Raw genomic sequence first — 21,865 nt, forward strand, 5'->3', positions numbered from 1 at the left:
TCTCACTGTCACCTGTACTCAAACAAATAACAAACAATCATGAGAGTTTGGAAGGGATGAAGAAATATGGTAACAATACTTATCTTTGTGTAAATGACTTGTACCTCAGACATTTTGGAAAGATCGGTATCTCCTCTACTTCTGATAGCTGTTGAGACTCTAATACATTTTATTACATGAATACATTTTATTAGAAATTCATTGAAGAATTTAAAGGCTTGGGTAAAAGTCACAAATTACCTAGTTTCCTGGAAGGAAGGCATAAAGGATAAAGACTGGTAAAGATACATATAGAATTACTATTTTGTTGAAAGGGTAAATCAGTAGAAGAGATAATTTTGAAATAATTCTTCCTGTTCAAGAGTAAATCCCAGGTTCTCTTGATTTTATTTATACTTTCTACCACACTTCTTAATTTTATCCTGTTTTTGTGTTTCTTACCTGGCTTTTGACTATAGGTATTTAAGTAAACCAGAAAAAAGAAGACATTTTCTCTGTAAGCCTAATATAGAAGAAATGAAAGGGACATTGAGAATAATAGCTTGTTGTCTACCTTGGAGATATATTGTGACCTTGTGTTACTTAGTGACACTTTCTTTCATTGAAATATAATTGACATGCAATCTTAGTTTCTGGTGTACAACATAGTAGTTTGACTTGTGTATACATTGCTAGATGAATACCATAGCTTTGGATACAATCTATCAACATACAAAGCTAATACAATATTATTGACGTTATTCTCCATGCTGTACTTTACATCCCCATGACTTATTTATTTTATATCTGTAGGCTGGTACTCCATGATCCTCCAGCCTCATCTCCAGTCATGCCTCCCTTCCCCCACCCTATGGTAACCACCAATGTCTTCTCTGTATCTATGAGTCTGGGTATTGTTTTTTTGCTTGTTTGTTTTGTTTTTAGATTCCACATATAAGTGAATTCATGTGGTATTGTTTTTTCTCTGTTTGACTTATTCCACAGCATAATTCTGTCCTCAAGGTACATCCATATTGTCACAAATGGAAAGATTTCATTCTTTTGTCTGACTGTGTGTGTGTGCCTGTGTGCACAGGACTCAGTTTCTAAGTCTTGTCCTACTCTGTGACCCCATGGACTGTAGCCCGCCAGGCTCCTCTGTCCGTGGGATTATCCCGGCAAGAATACTGAAGTGGGTTGCCATTTCCTCCTCCAGGGGATCTTGCCAACCCAGGGATTAAACCTGTGTCTCCTGTGACTCTTGCATTTGCAGGTGGTTTCTTTACCACTTGAGAAGCCTCATGACTGAGTCCATTACACACACACACACACACACACATGTACTTTATCCATTGATTTGTCATCTATCAGTGGTCAGTTAGGTTGTTTCCAAATCTTGTTTTTTATAAATAATGTTGCAATGAACATAGAAGTTATATATCATTTCAAATTATGTGTTTGTTTTCTTTAGATTGGTATTCAGTTGTGGAATCGCTAGATCATACAGTATGTCTATTTTTCTTATTGATGAAGAACCTTCATACTGTTTTCCATCGTTGCTGCCCCATTTACATTCCCACCAACAGTACATGGGGGGGTCCCTTTTCTGTGCATTCTTGCCAACACTTGTTATTTCTTGTCTTTTTGATAGTAGCCATTCTGACAGTTTTCAGATGATATCTCATTGTGGTTTTGCTTTGCATTTCCCTGATGATTCATGATGCTGAACATTTTCCCGTGTGCCTGTTGACCATCTTTTTATCTTATTTGGAAAAATGTCTATTCAGTTTCTCTCCCCATTTTTTTTACTGGACTGTTTTTTTTGTTGTTGTTGTTGATATATATGTGATCTTTATATATTTTGGATGCTAACCCCTTGTTGGAAATATGATTTACAAATATCTTCTTCATTTTGTTGATTATTTCCTTTCCTATGCTGAAGCCTTTTAATAAATGTTGTCCCATTTATTTATTTCTGCTTTTGTTTCCCTTGCCTTTGGAATCAGGTGCAAAAAACATCTCTAAGACTGGTATCAAGAGGCTTAGTACTTGATATTTGTAGGGGTTTTACAGTTTCAAGTATGTCATTTAAACTTTAATCCATTTTAAGTTATTTTTTGTGTGTGGTATAATATCAGCTTTTGTATGTGGTGTAACTTCAGTTTCATTCTTTTGTGTGTAGTTGTCCAGTTTTTCCAACATCCTTTATTGAAGGCGACTAGAGTTTCCCCGTTGTATATTCTTGCTTCCTTTGTGTAAATTAATTGACCATATATCTATGGGTTTATATCTAAGCTCTCTTTTTGTTCCACTGATCTACGTGTCTGTTTTTATGCAAATACTATGCTCTTTTTATTACTATAGCTATGTAAAGTAGTTTGAAATCAGGGAGCATGATACCTCCAGCTTTGTTCTTAGATCCCAAGATTGCTTTGGCTATTCAGGATTTTTTATGTTTCCGTACAGATTTTGGAATTATTTGTTCTCATTATTTGAAAAATGCCATTGGAGTTTTGATAGGTGTTGCATTAAATATGAATTTTGCTTTGGTGAGTAGGGACCTTTTTTTTAAAAGGAAGTGTGGACATTTTAACAATATTAATTCTTCTAATCCATGACCATGGGATGCTTTTTATGTATTTGTGTTTTCTTCAGTTTTCAGATCTTTTACCTCCTTGGTTAAATTCATTTATAGATACTCTTTTTGATGCAGTTGTATTGCATCACAATTGTTGGCTGATTTCTCTTTCTGATAGTTTTTATTTATGTATAAATATAACAGATTTTTGAATATCAATTTTATATCCTGCAGCTTTAGTGAAGTCATTTATTAGTTCACATAGTCTTTTGGTGGAGTCTAGGTTTTTCTACATATAATATCATGTCATCTGCAAATAATGACAATTTTGTTTCTTCCTTTCCAGTTTGTATGTCTTTTATTTCATTTTCTTTCCTAATTGCTGTTACTAGGAGTTCTAATACTATGCTGAATACAAATGAGGAGAGTGGGCATCTTTTGTCCTGTTTCCGATCTTAGAGAAAAAGCTTTCAGCTTTTCACTGTTGAATATGATGTTACTTGTGGGTTTGTCATATATGGGTTTTATTTTGTGAGGCAAATATTTCAGTAACATGTTTAATTCCATGTTTTAGTGTTTTGTATTTTTTTTTTAGTTTGTTCCTTATAATTAATTTTTATTTTCATTTCATAGTGGTAGGAAAAGATACTTCAATTATTTCAGTCTTCTTAAATTTACTGAAATTTGATTTTACTGAAATGTGATTTATCCTGGAGAATCTTCCATGTGCACTTGAGAAGAATGTGTATTTTGCTGCTTTTGAATGAAGTGTTCTATATAAATCTATTTTGTTTATCTGATCTGATGATATTTTCTTATTGATTTTCTGCCTGGACAATGTATCCATTGCTGTAAGTGTGGCGTTAAAGTCTCCTACCATTATCATATTGCTGTTAATTTTCTCCTTAAGTTCATTAGCATTTGCTTTATATATTTTGGGTCTTCTATGGTGGATGCATACATATTAATAAATGTTATATCTTCTTGTTGGATTAGCCCCCTTATTGTTATGTAGTTTCTCTCTTTGTCTTTTATTACAGTCTTTCCTTTAGAGATTATTTTTTCTCACATGAGTATAGCTATACCAGCTTTCTTATCATTTCCATTTGCACAGAATGTATTTTTCCATCCTTTTTACTTTCAGTCTGTTTGTGTCCTTACTTATGAAGTGAGTCTTTTGTAGGCAACGTATAGATAGATGGGTCTCTAAAAGAAAAATCCATTCAGCCATTCTGTATGTTTTGATTGGAGAATTTAGTCTGTAAAAATAGGTGTCTATATTGATAGTTATAACTGAAACTGTTGGTTCAGTTGAAATAGTGATTGAACCAACAGTTTAAATTATAACTATTTCTGGCCCTTTTCTGTTGAAATATGGGGTGCTCCTTGGAGGAAACCTTGCTTAGATATGACATCTTTTCTGGGAGACAAGGTTAGTAAAACATTAAGCAGCTTGGCAATTATTTTTCTTCCCAGGTTTACTTATATTTTTTATATTTGGGGGTCATTATTATAACCACTTAAAATTGACATTTATAAAAAGATATAAAATTCAAACTGATATGTGATAAAAAAAATTGTGGAGAAAAGTTAATGCTGTTTTCAAAAATAATGTTAAAGATTATCTTGAAATTTAGTTTATCCATTGACCAGCTATCTTAGAATAATGTGTAAATGATACTGAGTGATCATTTAGTGTGTTAGACATGTAGCAAGACTACCATAACATGCCTATCTTCAGGTTGTGTGTGTGTGTGCATGCTTAGTTGCTCGGTCATGTCCGACTCTTTGTGACCCCATGGAATGTACTGTCCAACTCTTTGAGACCCCATGGACTGTAGTCCACCCTGCTCACCGTCCATGGAGTTTTTCAGGCAAGAATATTGAAGTGGGTTGCCATTTCCTACTCCAGGGGATCTTCTTGACCCAGAGTTCAAAACCTATGCCTCTTGCGACTGGCAGTGGCAGGTGGATTCTTTACCACTTCACTACCTGGGAATCCAGGTTATTGGCATTCTGAAAAGAATGTTGTGTTTGAAAATGACTAAAGGTTTCTTGAACTATTATTAACATGTTAGATATTGTCTTTCTAGATATTAGAATATATAATAATGTTTTCAATAGTATAAAATATACGTAGGAATTCAAGATTAAAATGTTGTTCACATGCATATCTATTTTCTTAAGCCTCTATGATTATTAAATAAGTACTAATGTCTGAAATGCAAATGCCACTTTATGAAAGATACTTTCCTTGATCACTCTGTATTAGAAAAGCAGCCTCTCTTTTCTTATGACTGCTAGACTATTTTGCATTTTCAATTCTATTCATTCATTTCTGGGAATCATTTACTGGAATCATTTGCTTTCAGCCTGAAAAACTTCCTTTAGCACTTTTATAGTACAGATGTGTTGGTCTTAAATTGCCTTTATTTTCTTTTATCTGAATATGTTTTCCTTTTGTTTTCATTCCGATATTAGTTTTCTAGGGCTGCCTTAACAAAATACCCAAAAGTGGATTTTTGTTGTTGTTCAGTCACTCAGTTGTGTCTGACTCTTTGTGACCCCATGGATTGCAGCACATCAGACTTCCCTTTCCTTCACTATCTCCTGGAGTTTGCTGAAACTCATGTCCATTGAGTCGATGGCGCTGTCTAACCATCTGATCCTCTGTCACCGCCTTCTTTTGCCTTCAGTCTTTGCCCCCTATAAGAAATGTTGAAGTCCTAAACATCTCAGAATATGATGTTATTTAGAAATAGGATAACTGCAGATGTATTTAAGATGAAATAATATTGCAGCAGGCTGAGTCTTTAATTCAATATGATTGGTATCCTTTTAAGATGAGAAGAAGACAAAGATAGAAGATATAGAGGAAAACATTAGGTGATAATTGAGTCATTTTAAAGCAATTTAATTGCAAACTAAGGAATGCTAACATTGTTGGCAAAACACGAGAAGAAAGGAAGACACAAGGACACAGGACCCTACTGACACTTTGATTTTGAACTTGTAGCATCCAGACCTGTGAGACGGTATATATTTTTTTATTAAGCCATCCAGCTCTTTGGAAGAGAGTGAAAAAGCTGGCTTAAAACTCAACATTCAAAAACAAAAGATCATGTCATCTGGTTCCATCACTTCATAGTGAATAGATGGGGGAAAAATTTTTAAACTTTTCTCTCGATCTTTGATTTTCAGTAGTTTGACTGTGGTGTTCCCTTTGGGATTCATTAAGCTTCTTGACTCTGGTACTTTATGTCTTACATAAAATGTGGGAAATTCTCACCTATTGTTTTTTCAGATTTTTTTCTTCACTATATTGTTTTTCCTTTTTGTTCTAGAACTCTGGCACTACTTAGGTTAGACTTTTTGATAGTGTCTTCCATATTATGCAGGCTTTGTTTTTCATGTTTGTTTGCTTTTTTAACCTTTTATTTATTTTTTTCCTAATTTGATAATTTCTATTGATCTATCTTCAAGTTCACTGACTATCTCTTTTTGACTGTTAAGTGCTTTAAATGGTGAAATCTTTATTTCAGGTATTTTATTTTTCAGTCATAGAATTTACTTTGGTTGTTCTACATAGTTTTTATTTTTCTGATGATATTTACTGTCATTTCATTAGTTTATAATGAGAATGAACAGGGCATAATAAATCTTTGGCAGAAACAGAGTTGAGGTACATCTAATGTCAAAGTGTCTACATATGTTAAACAAATTACTAACAGTTCTGAAGGAAGAAATAGACAGCAATACAATAGTAATAGGAGGCTTAAATACCCCACTTGGACAATGTATAGCTCTCCCAGACAGAAAAATCAGTAAGTAACCATTGGACTTGCACTAAACCTAAGACCAAATAGACTTAAAAAAGCATATAAAGTTTATTCCACCTAACAATAGAATGCATATCCTTCTGAAGTGCACACAGAGTGTTCTGCAGGGTAGATTATATGTTAGTTCACAAAACAAGTCTAAGCTAATGTAAGAAGACTGAGATTATACTAAAGGATATTTTTCATACTATTATAAAATTATACTATGTTTCTTATCACAATGGTATGAACTTTGAAGTCAATAACAGATGGAAAACTGGAAAATGTATAAATGTGTGGAAAGTAAACAACACACTGCTGAACAACTTAGCAATAATGAGTCAGGAAGAACAGGAAATTTGAAAGGATCAATTTTGAGTAAGGAGATTGAAACTAATAAAATGCCTCCCAAAATCTAGAGAAGAGTTAACATCAGTTGTTCTAAATTCTTCTAATAAATTGAATAGGGAATACTCTCAAACTTATGTTACGAGGTGTCTTAATAAGTTGAAAGTGAAAGTCACTCAGTGTGTCTGACTCTTTGTGACCCCATGAACTAACTATACAGTCCATGGAATTCTCCAGGCTAGAATACTGGAGTGGGTAGCCTTTCCCTTCTCCAGCATTTGCTTATGGCCATTCTAATCAGTATGAGGTAGTACCTCATTGTACTTTTGTTGCATTCCTCTAATAATTAACAATGTTGAGCATCTTTATATGTGCCTACTGGCCATATATATGTCTTCTTTGGAGAAATTGCTATTGAGGTTTTCTGTCCATTATTTGATTAGGTTGTTTGTCTTTTTGTTATTGAGATGTATGAGCTGTTTGTGTATCTTGAAATCTAACCCCTTGTCATTCAAATCACAAACATTTTCTTCTAGTCTGCAGGTTTTTTGGTTTTGTTTATGGTTTCCTCTAGGCCTCCCTGGTGGCTCAGAAGATAAAAAATCCACCTGCAATGAGGGAAACCTGGGTTTGATCCCTGGGTTGGGAAGATCGCCTGGAGGAGGGCATAGCAACCCACTCCAGTATTTTCACCTAGAAAATCCCCATTGCAGAGGAGCTTGACAGGCTAAAGTCCATGGGGTCCAGTGAGTCAGACATGACTGAGCAACTAAGCACATGGTTCCCTTGGCTGTGCAAAAGCCTAAAATTTTGAAAAGGTCCTATTTGTTTATTTTTGCTTTTATTTCTATTGCCTTGGGGGACAACTGAAGAAAACTATTGGTATGATTCCTGGCAAGCTTTGTAATATTTCTATATAATAAACCAAATTTTTAATTTTTAGGATACCAATGAATTTTTCAAACATATTATTTTGTTTTCTACCTTATCTGCTCCATCTAGCTAGTACTTTTTATTGTTGTTATTTGTTTTCTCATATTGGTATTTTGTATCTCTTTCCAGTTGGATATTTTCCTCAAATATCTATTGATCCTTGGCCAGTCACTCATATTTAGTAATAAATTACTTAACAGTTTACAGGAAAGTCTATGGGCATAGAAGACTTGTCAAGTAGCAAACTTCATGGAATTCTATAAAGGAAATCACATCTTTGATTGGGAAATATAAATAGCCAGGACATGGAAGCAACCTAGATGTCCATCAGCAGATGAATGGATAAGAAAGCTATGGTACATATACACAATGGAGTATTACTCAACCATTAAAAAGAATACATTTGAATCAGTTCTAATGAGGTGGATGAAACTGGAGCCTATTATACAGAGTGAAGTAAGCCAGAAAGAAAAACACCAATACAGTATACTAACGCATATATATGGAATTTAGATAGATGGTAACAATAACCCTGTGTACGAGACAGCAAAAGAGACACTGATGTATAGAACAGTCTTATGGACTCTGTGGGAGAGGGAGAGGGTGGGAAGATTTGGGAGAATGGCATTGAAACATGTAAAATATCATGTATGAAACGAGTTGCCAGTCCAGGTTCGATGCACGATACTGGATGCTTGGGGCTAGTGTACTGGGACGACCCAGAGGGATGGAATGGGGAGGGAGGAAGGAGGAGGAGGGTTCAGGATGGGGAACACATGTATACCTGTGGGGGATTCATTTTGATATTTGGCAAAACTAATACCATTATGTAAAGTTTAAAAATAAAATAAAAAAAATAGTACTTTGTGGCAGTTCTTTGTTAATTTCTCTAGAAAAAAATTTTCCAATCTCCCAACTAAGAATATAAGTGCAAACGTTCATTGCAAGCGAGTTGGATGGCTAGATCATATGGCAACTCTACATTTAGTTTTTTAAGAAACCTCCATACTGTTTCCCACAGTGGCTATATTGATTTACATTCCCACCCAGTGAAAGAGATGGGAATACCAGACCACCTGACCTGCCTCCTGAGAAATCTGTATGCAGGTCAGGAAGCAACAGTTAGAACTGGACATGGAAAAATAGACTGGTTCCAAATTGGGAAAGGAGTATGTCAAGGCTGTATATTGTCACCCTGCTTATTTAACTTATGTGCAGAGTACATCATGAGAAACGCTGGGCTGGATGAAGCACAAGCTAGAATCAAGATTGCTGGGAGAAATATCAATAACCTCAGATAAGCAGATGACACCACCCTTAAGATCATGGCATCCCATCACTTCATGGCAAATAGATGGGGAAACACTGGAAACAGTGACAGACTTTATTTTCAGGGGCTTCAAAATCACTGCCGATGGTGACTGCAGCCATGAAATTAAAAGACATTTACTCTTTGAAAGAAAAGTTATGACCAACCTAGACAGCATATTAAAAAGCAGAGACATTACTTTGCCAACAAAGGTCTGTCTAGTCAAGGCTATGGTTTTTCCAGTAGTCATGTATGGATGTGAGAGTTGGACTATAAAGAAAGCTGAGTGGTGAAGAATTGATACTTTTAAGCTGTGGTGTTGGAGAAGACTCTTGAGAGTCCCTTGGACTGCAAGGAGATCCAACCAGTCCATACTAAAGGAAATCAGTCATGAATATTCATTGGAACGACTGATGCTGAAGCTGAAACTCCAATACTTTGGCCACTTGATGTGAAGAACTGACTCATTTGAAAAGACCCTGATGCTGGGCAAGATTGAAAGTGGGAGGAGGAGGGGATGACAGAGGATGAGATGGTTGGATGGCATCACCAACTCAATGGACTGAGTTTGAGTAAACTCTGGGAGTTGGTGATAGACAGGGAGGCCTGGCACGCTGCAGTCCATGGGATTGCAAAAGAGTCAGACACGACTGAGTGACTGAACCGTAACTGTGCAGTGGTATATTTGTAGGGCAGTTTGCTTCCTTCATCCCTGGACTTCTGAGATGCCATATGGAACTCACTGTGGGCGGCACTAAATGGGGAGTGTATCTGGCCGCTCTCTGGTCAAGTTTGCCTCACTTCTGGGTTGAGAATCATGAATGCTAATTAATTGTTGTGGGATTCCACACTGTGATGTCTGCAAAACTTCTGGGTAGGAAGCTGGAAGTGTGGCGTACATGCTATGTTGGTTTCAGTTTAAACTATATGACACTTTGAAGGCTTCCCAGAACTGGTTGCTGATATTATACTTGAAATAAGAGCTGAACATGAGAGGCTGTGAGGTAGAGTACAAGAAGTGTGCAGTACAGATATCTAATAGTTGCAGTATAGTACAAATACAAAATTGAATGGCAGTGTAAAGAAATATGAGATAACATTAATCATTGTGTATCTAAATATTGCTAGATCTTTGATACTTCCAGAGTAGAGAGTGAAACAAGATTCCTATCTCACATTCAGAGGAAGACAGGTGGAACTTAAAATTTTAGTGTTTTTTTTTTTTTTTCTTTTAAAAAAATGTACAACATAATAAATATAATTAGCTCTGCTCTATGTTATATAAAGTTGATAAGAGTAAATCCCAAGAAGTCTCATCACACAGAGCAAAACATTTTTCTATTTACCTAATTTTTTATCTGTATAAGATAATGAATGTTCACCAACATTATTGAGACAATTATTTCATGATTATGTTAAGTCAAAAACTTTTGCTTAGACGTATCTTTTAATTCAGGATCATTTACGTGGGGCTTTCTTGGTGCCTCAGGGGTAGAGAATGTGATTGCCAACAGGAGACACAAGTTTGATCCCTGATCTGGGAAAATCCCACATGCCACAGAGCAACTAAGCCCATGTGCCACAGACTGTTGAGCCTGTGCTCTAGAGGCTGGGAGCTGCAAGTACTGAGCCTTCGTGCCACAAATACTGAAGTCCGAGCACCTTGGAGTGCAACCTCTGCCACAAGAGAAGCCACTTCAGTGAGAGAGAGGTCCACCCACCACAATTAGAGAGTAGGCCCCGCTGTCTGCAACTAGAGAAAAGCCCCTGCAGCAAGAAGACCCACCGCAGCCAAAAGTGAATAAATAAGTAAAATTATTAAAAAAAAAAAAATGAGTGAACGATTAGGCATGTAAATTAAGTGTCATTGAGCTTAAAGCCTGTTTCCAAACACAGTACTTCTGCACATTAATTAAAAAAAATTTTTTTTAAGATAATTTGCGTGTATTTTTAATTTAATCCTTGTGGCAGTTTTGAGTAGATGGGATGTTGCATTGAGAAGAACCTATCCATGGTTATATAATTAATATATCACAGAGCTTAGATTTAAACATATCTTACTCAACGAAGGTTTTTTTCTTCTTCATTTTCTTTTCAGATACAGCACCGTGTGATTGAAGTCCATGTTAGGTCTCAAAGCTATAAGCCTAGGCCTCTCTCCGTTTGTATTTATTCCTTTAGTCCACTAGAGGTCAGTATTGGGCAGATAAAGAAAGGAACCTTTGTTTTTTTGATTCACAGAATTTTGAGTCTTATTGCTAGGTACCCTTGGAAGTTGTATTTGCAATAAAACTTTATTTAATGGCATGTGTAATGACAGCTGTAAAAATTGTAATAGCTACATTTTTAGGTGAATAATTCAAGTTAGGTGATTCTTATGCCCCCCCCACCCCCACCCCTTTAAATAAAGAGGAGAATATTCAAATTATGTCTTTTACAGATATCCCTCTCTTTTGTTGGGCCAAATCTCATTCTTACATAGTTTTTTTTTTTATTATTTTTTCCTTTATATAGTAAGCATTTATCTGAGTTTTCTGTGTATATGTCATTGTATCTGGACTTGGGGGATTCTAAGAATAGGCAAGTATGTTTTCTATCCTGAAGAAGAGAAGAGTTGAACTCTGAAGTGCTGTACTGTCATTTTTTATCTGAATATCTGACAAGTTTACTTAACTCATCTTCTCTATCCTGCCTTTAACTTACTATTTCCACAGTTCCTATTTTTTGGAATGATCCCATCATCTAGTCTTAAAGACCAGAATATTTGCGGTTATTTTTATTTTCTTTCCCTCTTCCACATACAACATTTAAATCAGTAAACTATATTGCTTCTGCTTTTTCTGTATCTGCTGCTACCTTAATTCAAATTCTCATCATTTTTATTTGGACTCCTTTCAGTTCAGTTCAGTTCAGTTCAGTTGCTCCGTCGTGTCTGACTCTTTGCGACCCCGTGAATCGCAGCACACCGGGCCTCCCTGTCCATCACCAACTCCCAGAGTTCACCTAAACTCACGGCCATCGAGTCATTGATGCCATCCAGCCATCTCATCCTCTGTCGTCCCCTTCTCCTCCTGCCCCCAATCCCTCCCAGCACCAGAGTCTTTTCCAATGAGTCAACTCTTCGCATGAGGTGGCCAAAGTACTGGAGTTTCAGCTTCAGCATCATTCCTTCCAAAGAAATCCCAGGGCTGATCTCCTTCAGAATGGACTGGTTGGATCTCCTTGCAGTCCAAGAGACTCTCAAGAGTCTTCTCCAACACCACAGTTCAAAAGCATCAATTTTTTGGCGCTCAGCTTTCTTCACAGTCCAACTCTGTGATCTGTATTGATTTTCCTGTTTCTAGTCTTTATCTTCTCCCAGTTGACCATTGCTCAGCTCCCAGAGGATGTGCCCGAATTGTAAAGCTGATCGTTTTCTTCCCCTGCTCACATTCTTCTCTTGTTCCTCCATTGCCTACTAGCTGGCCTTGAAACTACTTTGTATGGCATCTTTAACTTTGTCTCTTATTGCTGTTCAGTCGCTAAGTCCTGTCCAACTCTTTGTGACCCCATGGACTTGGGCACACCAGTCTCCTCTATCCTTCACTATCTCCCAGAGTTTGCTCAGATTCATGTCCATTGAGTTGGTGATGCTATTCAACCATCTCGTCTTCTGCCGCCTCCTTCTCCCTTTGCCTTCAGTCTTTTCCAGCATCAAGGTCTTTTCTAATAAGTCCGCTCTTCACCTCAGGTGGCCCAAGTATTGGAGCTTCAGCTTCAGCATCAGTCCTTCCAATGAATATTCAGGGTTGATTTCCTTTAGGATTGACTGATGTGACTATCTCTTGTTAGTCCTTCATAACTTATGTTCTTATACAAAATTATTTATTGCTTGAGTGGATAGTGTTATTTCACATGTCTTTTCTTATGCAGTTTCTTTCTTCTGGAATGGTTACCCTTTCTACCTATTTCCCTTTGTAAAAATCATATTCACTTTTTTAAATTGGAGGATAATTGCTTTCCAATGTTGTGCTAGTTTCTACCGTAAAACATAGTGAATCATCGATAAGTATACGCATATCCCCCTACTTCTTGAGCCTCCCCACTTGCTACCTTTTCCTCCAAGTTCCTGAAATCCTCCTTGCAGATATGATTACTTTCTGCTAATCATCGTACCCATGCTTATTTCTATCATTATACTCATTGCACTGATTTCAGCCACTTGTTTGCTTATCCATTTCTTAAAATGATGTGAGGTTCAAGAGTCAGAAAATCTGTTTTATTTGTATAGTCAACACAATACTGGGCTCAAGTGGTTGTTCAGTACATGTTTGACTGAAAGTAGGGATATAGGGAGAAAGCACTGTGAGTTAAAACAGTGAGAGGAGGCTTTCTCAAGCAAAAAGAATTTTAATTGGGTTTTGGAGGAAAGATTGAGTACAGGTAGGGAGAGGTCATCTAGAAGAGAAATGGCTTAAGCAAAGATATAGTAGTGAAAATATTCTTAGTATATCATGAGGTAGATTCTGTTCCAAGTAGAAATTCATGTTGGAGAGTATTGGAAAATACATTGGGACAATCAGGTTCACCTCCCATTAACTGTAGTGAGAAGGTGATGAGTTCCATTTTAGGTAAGTAGTAAGTGAAGTGATGGTAGCACACACAGTAGTAATATAGAACTAGAGCTACGCTATTGGATTCTGAGAGAGTGGAAAGAGTGGTAGAAGAGTAGGGGTTGAGGAATAAACTTGCTTTATTTCTATATATTAGGAAAACAGAAGAACATATGTGAGGGAGTCTTGAGGAAGAGGTGGTTAAATGTGTAAAGATTATTCACAAAGAGAATGAACAAAGAAGTTAAAAAAGAAGCCTAAATGTTTTCTAAAGTCTGTTTGTTTGCTTGATACCCTGTTACCTGCACTCTAGGCAGCAAAAGTCAGTCAGCTGCTTCTCTGTCTCCAAGGTTGTCCTTGGAGGGACAGAATAAATGGTTCTGGTGAGATGGCTTAGCATGTTAGAAAAGAGCTCTGAAGAACTCTTGTTTGTTGTATGGACTTTAAAGTCACATTTTAATTTTTACATATATTGCATATATTTACATATTTTTATCTCTGTTTACTCTTCTCTACTTCCTGCCAGTCCCATAACATAATTTTGAATAGATGGTGGTTTTCATTTGCTTTCTAATGGGTAATATCTGAGTATGTATTTCATTATTCTACTTGTTTCAATATTTCCAACTTGATTAGTTCTTGCTTGGCAGATCTGCCCTGACTGCTCCTTTATAAATGGAAAAGGCTTGATAATTTTGACAGAGACCCCAAGTGACTATTGAGCCTTGGAATAAAACTTACAGTGCTCTCATTTCTAGTGTAGGGTATGTTGATTTGGCCTAAGCTACTTTGTGCTCCATCAAAGTGATTGGTAAACCAGGCACAAAAAGAACAAATCATAGATGATCTAAAATTACTTCCATAGGGTTTCTTTCAGATTTGTATTATTTGAAGTATAAGTGATACTACTTAGATGTGGCTCCTCTCAATTGCTTTTGGTACATTGATAGTATTTTATTGATTGTGAAAGACAAATATTTAACTTTGGATTCAATAAAATAAGACCAACTTATGAAAGGTTTTTAGTTTTGCTGTACTGAGAGAAAGAATAAAGAGACAAGTGATCATTCTCTAGTTGAGGGCTTGCTTTTCTAATATGAAAGCTTTAGCTTTCTAGAGTCCTCAATCTCTTATTGTGTGGTTTACATTGAAAATAAGCGAGGGGGGGAACTTCCTACCTTTGAGAGGAGTAGGAAGAATGTTTTGTCGAATTTGGGATCTCGAATGCTTAAAGGATATATATTCTTGTTTACAAACATAAAGTAAATGTTATTGGGTATCTTCCCTCTCAGTTTGGTTACTGAAGCCATGTATTTTATGTAAGTCAAATCAAAATATCAACAAGTACTATGCAGAGAAACAAGTTAGTCCATTGATTCAAATCTCTGGAATGTAGATTCTTTTCATTTTCTTGGCAGAGTCTAGCTCACATAGTTGAAGTTTTTCTCTGTCCTGTTATAATTGTCTTATTTAACTAGTACCTGGACTAACCCTTATACTTAGCATTTATCTAGAATTCTTAATCTCATTCAAAATATTTGGAGATTCTGGTTTTTCTCTTGAATTAATTTCTACTTGTTGCTGAGTAGAAGCATCATATAGTGATTAAGGAATGTATATTCTGAGAAGTCACATTTCTTAAGCTTTATATCTTTGGATGATACTAAGAATTAATATTATTGTTTTTAAAAAGAAAAGTTCCATTGTGAAACACTTTTGGAACATGCTGGATTAAAGCATGTTAAATAACTATTTTCTTAAAATAGGACTTTTCCCAGTTTTTATTCTGTTAATGTATTATACATCATATGTCTAGAAGAAGGTTTGCATAACATGGAGTGTTTCACATTTATTTGACTGCAGAACTCTTTTTGGGGGGACAGTTTTTGTCATGCTTTATGGGACTGTTGGTGTAGTGGGAAGATGACTCATACGGAATTTAGGAGATCCCACTTTGGGCTTCTGATTTACCACTTACTAACCTTGTGGCCTCATACGATCCTTTGTCTTCCAGTGTATTTCCTGAGTGGTGATTAAGGTCCCTTCCAGCTCTGATACTTGGGTCTAACTTCTGATGTTGACTCTGTATAGTCACACTTTCCACCTCTTTGGATGTATGGAAACCACATTGTTATTTGAGTGTACTTTGTTAAGCTGAGGGAATTACACTTTTCTATAAAAGTTTAGAAAAAGAAATGCTTAAAACTCTGATTTCCTCAGACTAAGGTCATGAAATTCTGTTGGATTCATTAGTTCATATTACTCTATTAAGATATTTCATTCTCCTGATTAAAATTTATTGATCTCATATATCCACATATCTGTTTTTAAGAGTACCCTAAGCTTGAAGACTCCTGTCCCTTTTCTCCAAACCACAGTCGTTCTAGTATAGCACTTATCTTTTAAGAGATAAATATTTAGTCATTTGCACTAATCTCTTCGCTGCTGTGCCATGCTAAGTCACTTCAGTCGTGTCCAACTCAGTGTGACCTATGGACTGTAGACTGCCTGGCTCCTCTGTCCATGGGATTCTCCAGGCAAGAATACTGGAGTGGGTTGCCATGCCCTCCTCTGGGGAAATCTTCCTGACCCAGTGATCCGGCCCGCATCTCTTAAGTCTCTTGCATTGGAGGGCGGGTTCTTTACCCCTAGTGCCACCTGGAAAGCCCCAATCTCTTGGCATATCAATAGATTTCATTTTTGTGATGACAGTGTGTGTATTTAGAAAATCTTCCCAGGTGGCAGTATTGGTAAAGAACCCTCTTCCAATGCAGAAGACTTAAGAGATGTGGTTCGATTTCTGGGTTGGGAAGACCCCCTGGAGGAGGCCATGGCAACCCACTCTAGTATTCTTGCCTGGAGAATTCCTGGCACAGAGGAGCCTGGTGGGCTGCAGTCCATGAGGTTGCAAAGAGTTGGACACGACTGAAGTGACTTAGCTCTCACTAAGTGATTATCTTTTTTTTTTTTTTTCCTATGTGCTACATTAATATGTTTGGTTTTATTTCTGGTACTAAAACTTTATGTATTTTAAGGCATTTCTTGTATTTTCTTTTGATACCAATTAATTCAAAATTAAAAGTTCTTTGAATGCTTAAGTTTTGTTTCTTCTTTTGTTTGTTTATTTGTGTGTATTTATTTCTATCCTAGGCACAACAACAAAGAAACCTGGATAACATCATCTTGCAACAACCCAGGATAGGTAGCAAGAGAAAATCTAAGAAAGAAGCTTATACAATTTTTGATACAGAAATAGAAAGTACTAGCCCCAAGTCTGAACAGGATTCAGGAATTCTGGATGTTGAAGATGAGGAAGACGATGAAGAGGTAACTAACATTTGAACCGGGGCAGTGAACTTATTGTTCCTTTAAATATAGTGTGTTTGAGATGTGATGAGGAATTTATCAATGTAACATAGCTTGTGTGATCTTCAGGATATTAAAGATCATTTAAAATACAAATGGTGCCTGATTTAAGGAAACTGAAGATGTATGTACTAAGATATCTTAGGTTCTAAATCTTTATATTTTAAATATACTCATCCATTTTTTGTTTGTTTGTTTGTTTGTTTCAGTGTTTTTGATTGTATACTGAGTACTTCATTAAGGGAAGAATAGAGTTTACCTGACCTAGAGATCTAGATGACCTCTGCTGAAGCTGGAACAAATTACTTGAGACAAATAAAAGATGTTACTTTAAACAGTGGAGTGTAAACAAAGAGCTTTCTTAGCCTTGAGAAATGGTTCAGATTGTAATTACTAAATGGTTTCAGAAAGTTGAGAACATATTTCTAGAAGAAATAAATGCATATATGATTATAGAGTATCTGGGAATTTTGAGACATGTCCATGCTGTCTTAATTCTGTGACACTTTGAGGTAAAGAATAAGATTAAGTGGCTTAACTAGTATATTTTTATATCTTTCTTTGTTGTTAAAAGTATATTTAATGTATTTTTAAAAATAAAACTACTGTGATATTTGAGATTTCCAGTTAAAATACTACTTATTATTTGCATAAACTGGATCATTTTTTGTGTAAGTATAGTGGTTAAGGTGACAATATACAGCCCTGACGTACTCCTTTTCCTATTTGGAACCAGTCTGTTGTTCCATGTCCAGTTCTAACTGTTGCTTCCTAACCTGCATATAGGTTTCTCAAGAGGCAGGTCAGGTGGTCTGGTGTTCCCATCTCTTTCAGAATTTTCTACAGTTTATTGTGATCCACACAGTCAAAGGCTTTGGCATAGTCAATAAAGCAGAAATATATGTTTTTCTGGAACTCTCTTGCTTTTTGGATGATCCAGCAGATGTTGGCAATTTGATCTCTGGTTCCTCTGCCTTTTCTAAAACTAGCTTGAACATTATTTAACTTATATGCAGAGTACATTATGAGAAACGCTGGACTGGATGAAGCACAAGCTGGAATCAAGATTGCAGGGAGAAATATCAATAATCTCAGATATGCAGATGACACCACCCTTATGGCAGAAAGTGAAGAGGAACTAAAAAGCCTCTTGATGAAAGTGAAAGAGTGGAGTGAAAAAGTTGGCTTAAAGCTCAACATTCAGAAAACGAAGATCATGGCATCCAGTCCCATCACTTCATGGGAAATAGATGGGGAAACAGTGGAAACAGTGTCAGACTTTATTTTTGGGGGCTCCAAAATCACTGTAGATGGTGATTGCAGCCATGAAATTAAAAGACGCTTACTCCTTGGGGAAAAAAGCTATGACCAACCTAAATAGCATATTGAAAAGCAGAGAGATTACTTTGCCAACAAAGGTCCGTCTAGTTAAGGCTGTGGTTTTTCCAGTCGTCATGTATGGATGTGAGAGTTGGACTGTGAAGAAAGCTGAGCACCGAAGAATTGATGCTTTTGAATTGTGGTGTTGGAGAAGACTCTTGAGAGTCCCTTGGACTGCAAGGAGATCCAACCAGTCCATTCTAAAGGAGCTCAGCCCTGGGTGTTCTTTGGAAGGAATGATGCTAAAACTGAAACTCCAGTACTTTGGCCACCTCATGCGAAGAGTTGACTCATTGGAAAAGACTCTGATGCTGGGAGGGATTGGGGGCAGGAGGAAAAGGGGACAAGAGAGGATGAGATGGCTTTATGGCATCACTGACTTGATGGACGTGAGTCTGAGTGAACTCCGGGAGTTGGTGATGGACAGGGAGGCCTGGCGTGCTGCGATTCATGGGGTCGCAAAGAGTCGGACACGACTGAGTGACTGAACTGACTGACTGATAGTGGTTAGGTGCATGAACTTTAAAGGCTTATGGACCATTCAGATATTGATTTTGCTATTTTATTTTACTTAAAAATTATGAGTAATGAGCATATTATTTACTTTTCAAATGCTCACTGAAATGAGCAAGAAACCATTTACTACTGTTCTCAGTAACCTGTTTTATCTTTAATTATTTGTCTCCTTTTTATGTTTCCCCAGATAAAACTAGATTCACTGTTTCTTCCCCATCCTTGTTCTTTGTTATATCCTTACTACGGTTCTTACTCTTCTCTCTCTGCTGAAACTACAGCCCCAAACTTTTCACTAGCTTTGTAATCTTAGATATTGTTTGGAACTTCTTACTATGTCTTCTCACTTAGTCTTCCAAACTAAAGTTTGGAACTTTAGTGTCTTTGGAACAAGTGCCTCTACTATTAAAGGTGGTCAGCAAATTTCAATACTCTTCCTTGCTGATTTCTCTTTCATATCATTATTATCAGAGTGCCTGCCCTTATTATCATTACTCTTTTTGCTTCAGAAATTAAATTGACACTATTTAAATGGGGCTGAAAAACAAATAAATGGATTACTTACTTATTGTCTAAGTCATTAGCATTTAACTGTCATTGCGTATCTGAGAGACTGTCATATACATAAGGTACTACATTCTTTTATATAGTTTTTGTTATTGATGGGATACATTTCTATAATCAAATCAATAATTTTATGTACAGTTTATCAGGTTGTGTTTAGTATGTGAATGGGGTACATCGATATTTCACTGGGCATCCCTGGTGGCTCAGATGGTAAAGAAGCTGCTTGCAGTGTAGGAGACATGGGTTCGATCCCTGAGTTGGGATGATCCCCTGGAGAAGGGAATGGCTACCCACTCCAGTATTCTTGCCTGAAGAATTCCATGGATTGAGGAGCCTGGCGGGCTGTAGTCCATCAGTTTGCAAAGAGCTGGACACGACTAAGCTACTACACAATAGTTAATTAAATTTGAAAGTTTCATTTTAATCCCTAATGTACTTGGATAAAAAGAACTTGTAATAATTCTAAGATATAGAGTTAAGGAAAAACCAGACATTTCCCTGATACCCATGGAAATAGAACGGGGCAGAGAAAAATTGATCCCCTGAGTATTTTTTAGCTTTCTCTCTAGCTTGGAATGACTCGTATGGTTGGATATGGATCCACCCAGGAGACCAGATTGTCAGGGGTTAGACTCATCACAAGTAAGAAGTTTATTAGCAGTAAAATAAAGCATCAAGATCAGGATGAGGTCCAGTTAACATTTTAAATTTACATTTTAGATTCCTATTAAGGAAGTTAAATTCTGTCAGGCACTATGGCTTAAGGAAAGAAGTTAAACATAGTGTATGCCCCTGGATAATACACACCCCAAAGAGAGGGTTATGTGATAAGATGAAAGAATGAAAGATGTACACAGTTCTCATATATTAGTGAGAGCCTGCTGGATATGAGCCATTCTTTATTGTTAGCTCGCTGAAGATGCTGGGCAAGTCCTTTTTAAATTTTTGTTCCGTATTTTTTCATTGTTTTGTCTTCTGACGTCCAGAGAAGATGAAGAAAGCCTGACTAGTAAAATATGTTGGGGTTCCTCATAAAGGAAGTATTATAAGAATGTACTTGGAAGTTAGCATTTTAAAATGGTTATGTATCCCAAATCAAACAGAATTTGTATTAGAGATTTGCTGATTGCGCTCTTACAATAAGAATTCAGCACTTTGCTGTCATCTAATGGCATCCTATCTTAAAAAAAATCCTACCTTATATTTATTTACTTCTCAGTTTGAATCTTCTTCAAGTGCACATTCTTAATCTCAAACCTCATGTAGAGAATTATTTATTTAGATGTCTCCAAACTGGTTTCTTGGCATAGTTCTTGCATGGTGTGAATAAATTCTTCAGATAAGGTCTTCCATGACCCACTGTGACGTTCTGACCTTCATTCTTGTCATTCTTCAACAGACCTCATTGAGAGTAGCATAAATAGTTTTTGAAATATTTTGACTTTAAACTGTGGCATAGAATTGAGTAGTTCTTAATCTATTTGGAGGTCATATTTTCTGTGAGAGTTTAATAAACTATATGGACTTTACCCTTTACTTTACTGCTTTACCCAGTGAAATCTATGTACATTCACTCACAAAAAATTATGTATAAAATTTTAGGGAATTTGTGAAACTAATGTTGCCCCTAGGACGTAAGTTAAGAACCTGTGTTGTAGAGAGAGTGCTTCTTGAACTTAAATTTGCATAGAAATCAACTTGGAATCACATTAAATGCAGATTCTGATTGTGTAGGATGGGGGTGAATCTGAAAGTCAGCGTATTTAACAAACTCCCAGTTAAGAACTGTGCTTCTGGTCCCTGGGCATACTTTGAGTTGCAAGGCTATAGTGGACCATGAGGAAGCATTTTTAGTGCATAAAGCAAACAAATTCATGAATGTTTAGGTGTCTTACTGATTTTTCGTTAATGTGTCCTAACATTTTTCCAGCAAAGAATACAGTACTTGAATCAGTTCAGTTCAGTTCAGTTGCTCAGTCATGTCCAACTCTTTGCGACCCCATGGACTGCAGCACGCCAGGCTTCCCTGTCCATCACCAACTCCCGGAGCTTACTCAAACTCATGTCCATTGAGTCTGTGATGCCGTCCAACCATCTTATCCTCTGTCGTCCTTTCTCCTCCTGCCCCCAATCCCTCCCAGCATCAGGGTCTTTTCCAATGAGTCAGCTCTTCGCATGAGGTGGCCAAAGTATTGGAGTTTCAGCTTCAGCATCAGTCCTTCCAATGAACACTCAGGACTGATCTCCTTTAGGATGGACTGGTTGGATCTCCTTGCAGTCCAAGGGACTCTCAGGAGTCTTCTCCAACACCACAGTTCAAAAGTATCAATTCTTTACCACTCAGCTTTCTTTTTTTTTTTTTTTTTTTTTTTTTTTTTTTTAATTTTATTTTATTTTTAAACTTTACATAACTGTATTAGATTTGCCAAATATCAAAATGAATCCGCCACAGGTATACATGTGTTCCCCATCCTGAACCCTC

The 21,865-nt window shown here is 36.6% G+C and overlaps 1 protein-coding gene across 5 annotated transcripts in view; it reads left to right on the forward strand.

Moving 5' to 3' along the window:
• EXOC6B (exocyst complex component 6B) overlaps positions 1 to 21,865 on the forward strand; it is a 721,589-nt gene that overhangs the window by 298,297 nt on the left and 401,427 nt on the right. For all 5 annotated transcript variants that reach the window (XM_055539668.1, XM_055539673.1, XM_055539671.1 and 2 more), the window contains one exon: positions 16,708 to 16,884. In XM_055539668.1, coding sequence (XP_055395643.1) covers positions 16,708 to 16,884 — 177 coding nt within the window. The remainder of the gene's footprint in view (positions 1 to 16,707; positions 16,885 to 21,865) is intronic.

This window comes from Bubalus kerabau, chromosome 11, assembly GCF_029407905.1.
Source record: "Bubalus kerabau isolate K-KA32 ecotype Philippines breed swamp buffalo chromosome 11, PCC_UOA_SB_1v2, whole genome shotgun sequence".
NCBI lineage: Eukaryota > Metazoa > Chordata > Mammalia > Artiodactyla > Bovidae > Bubalus > Bubalus kerabau.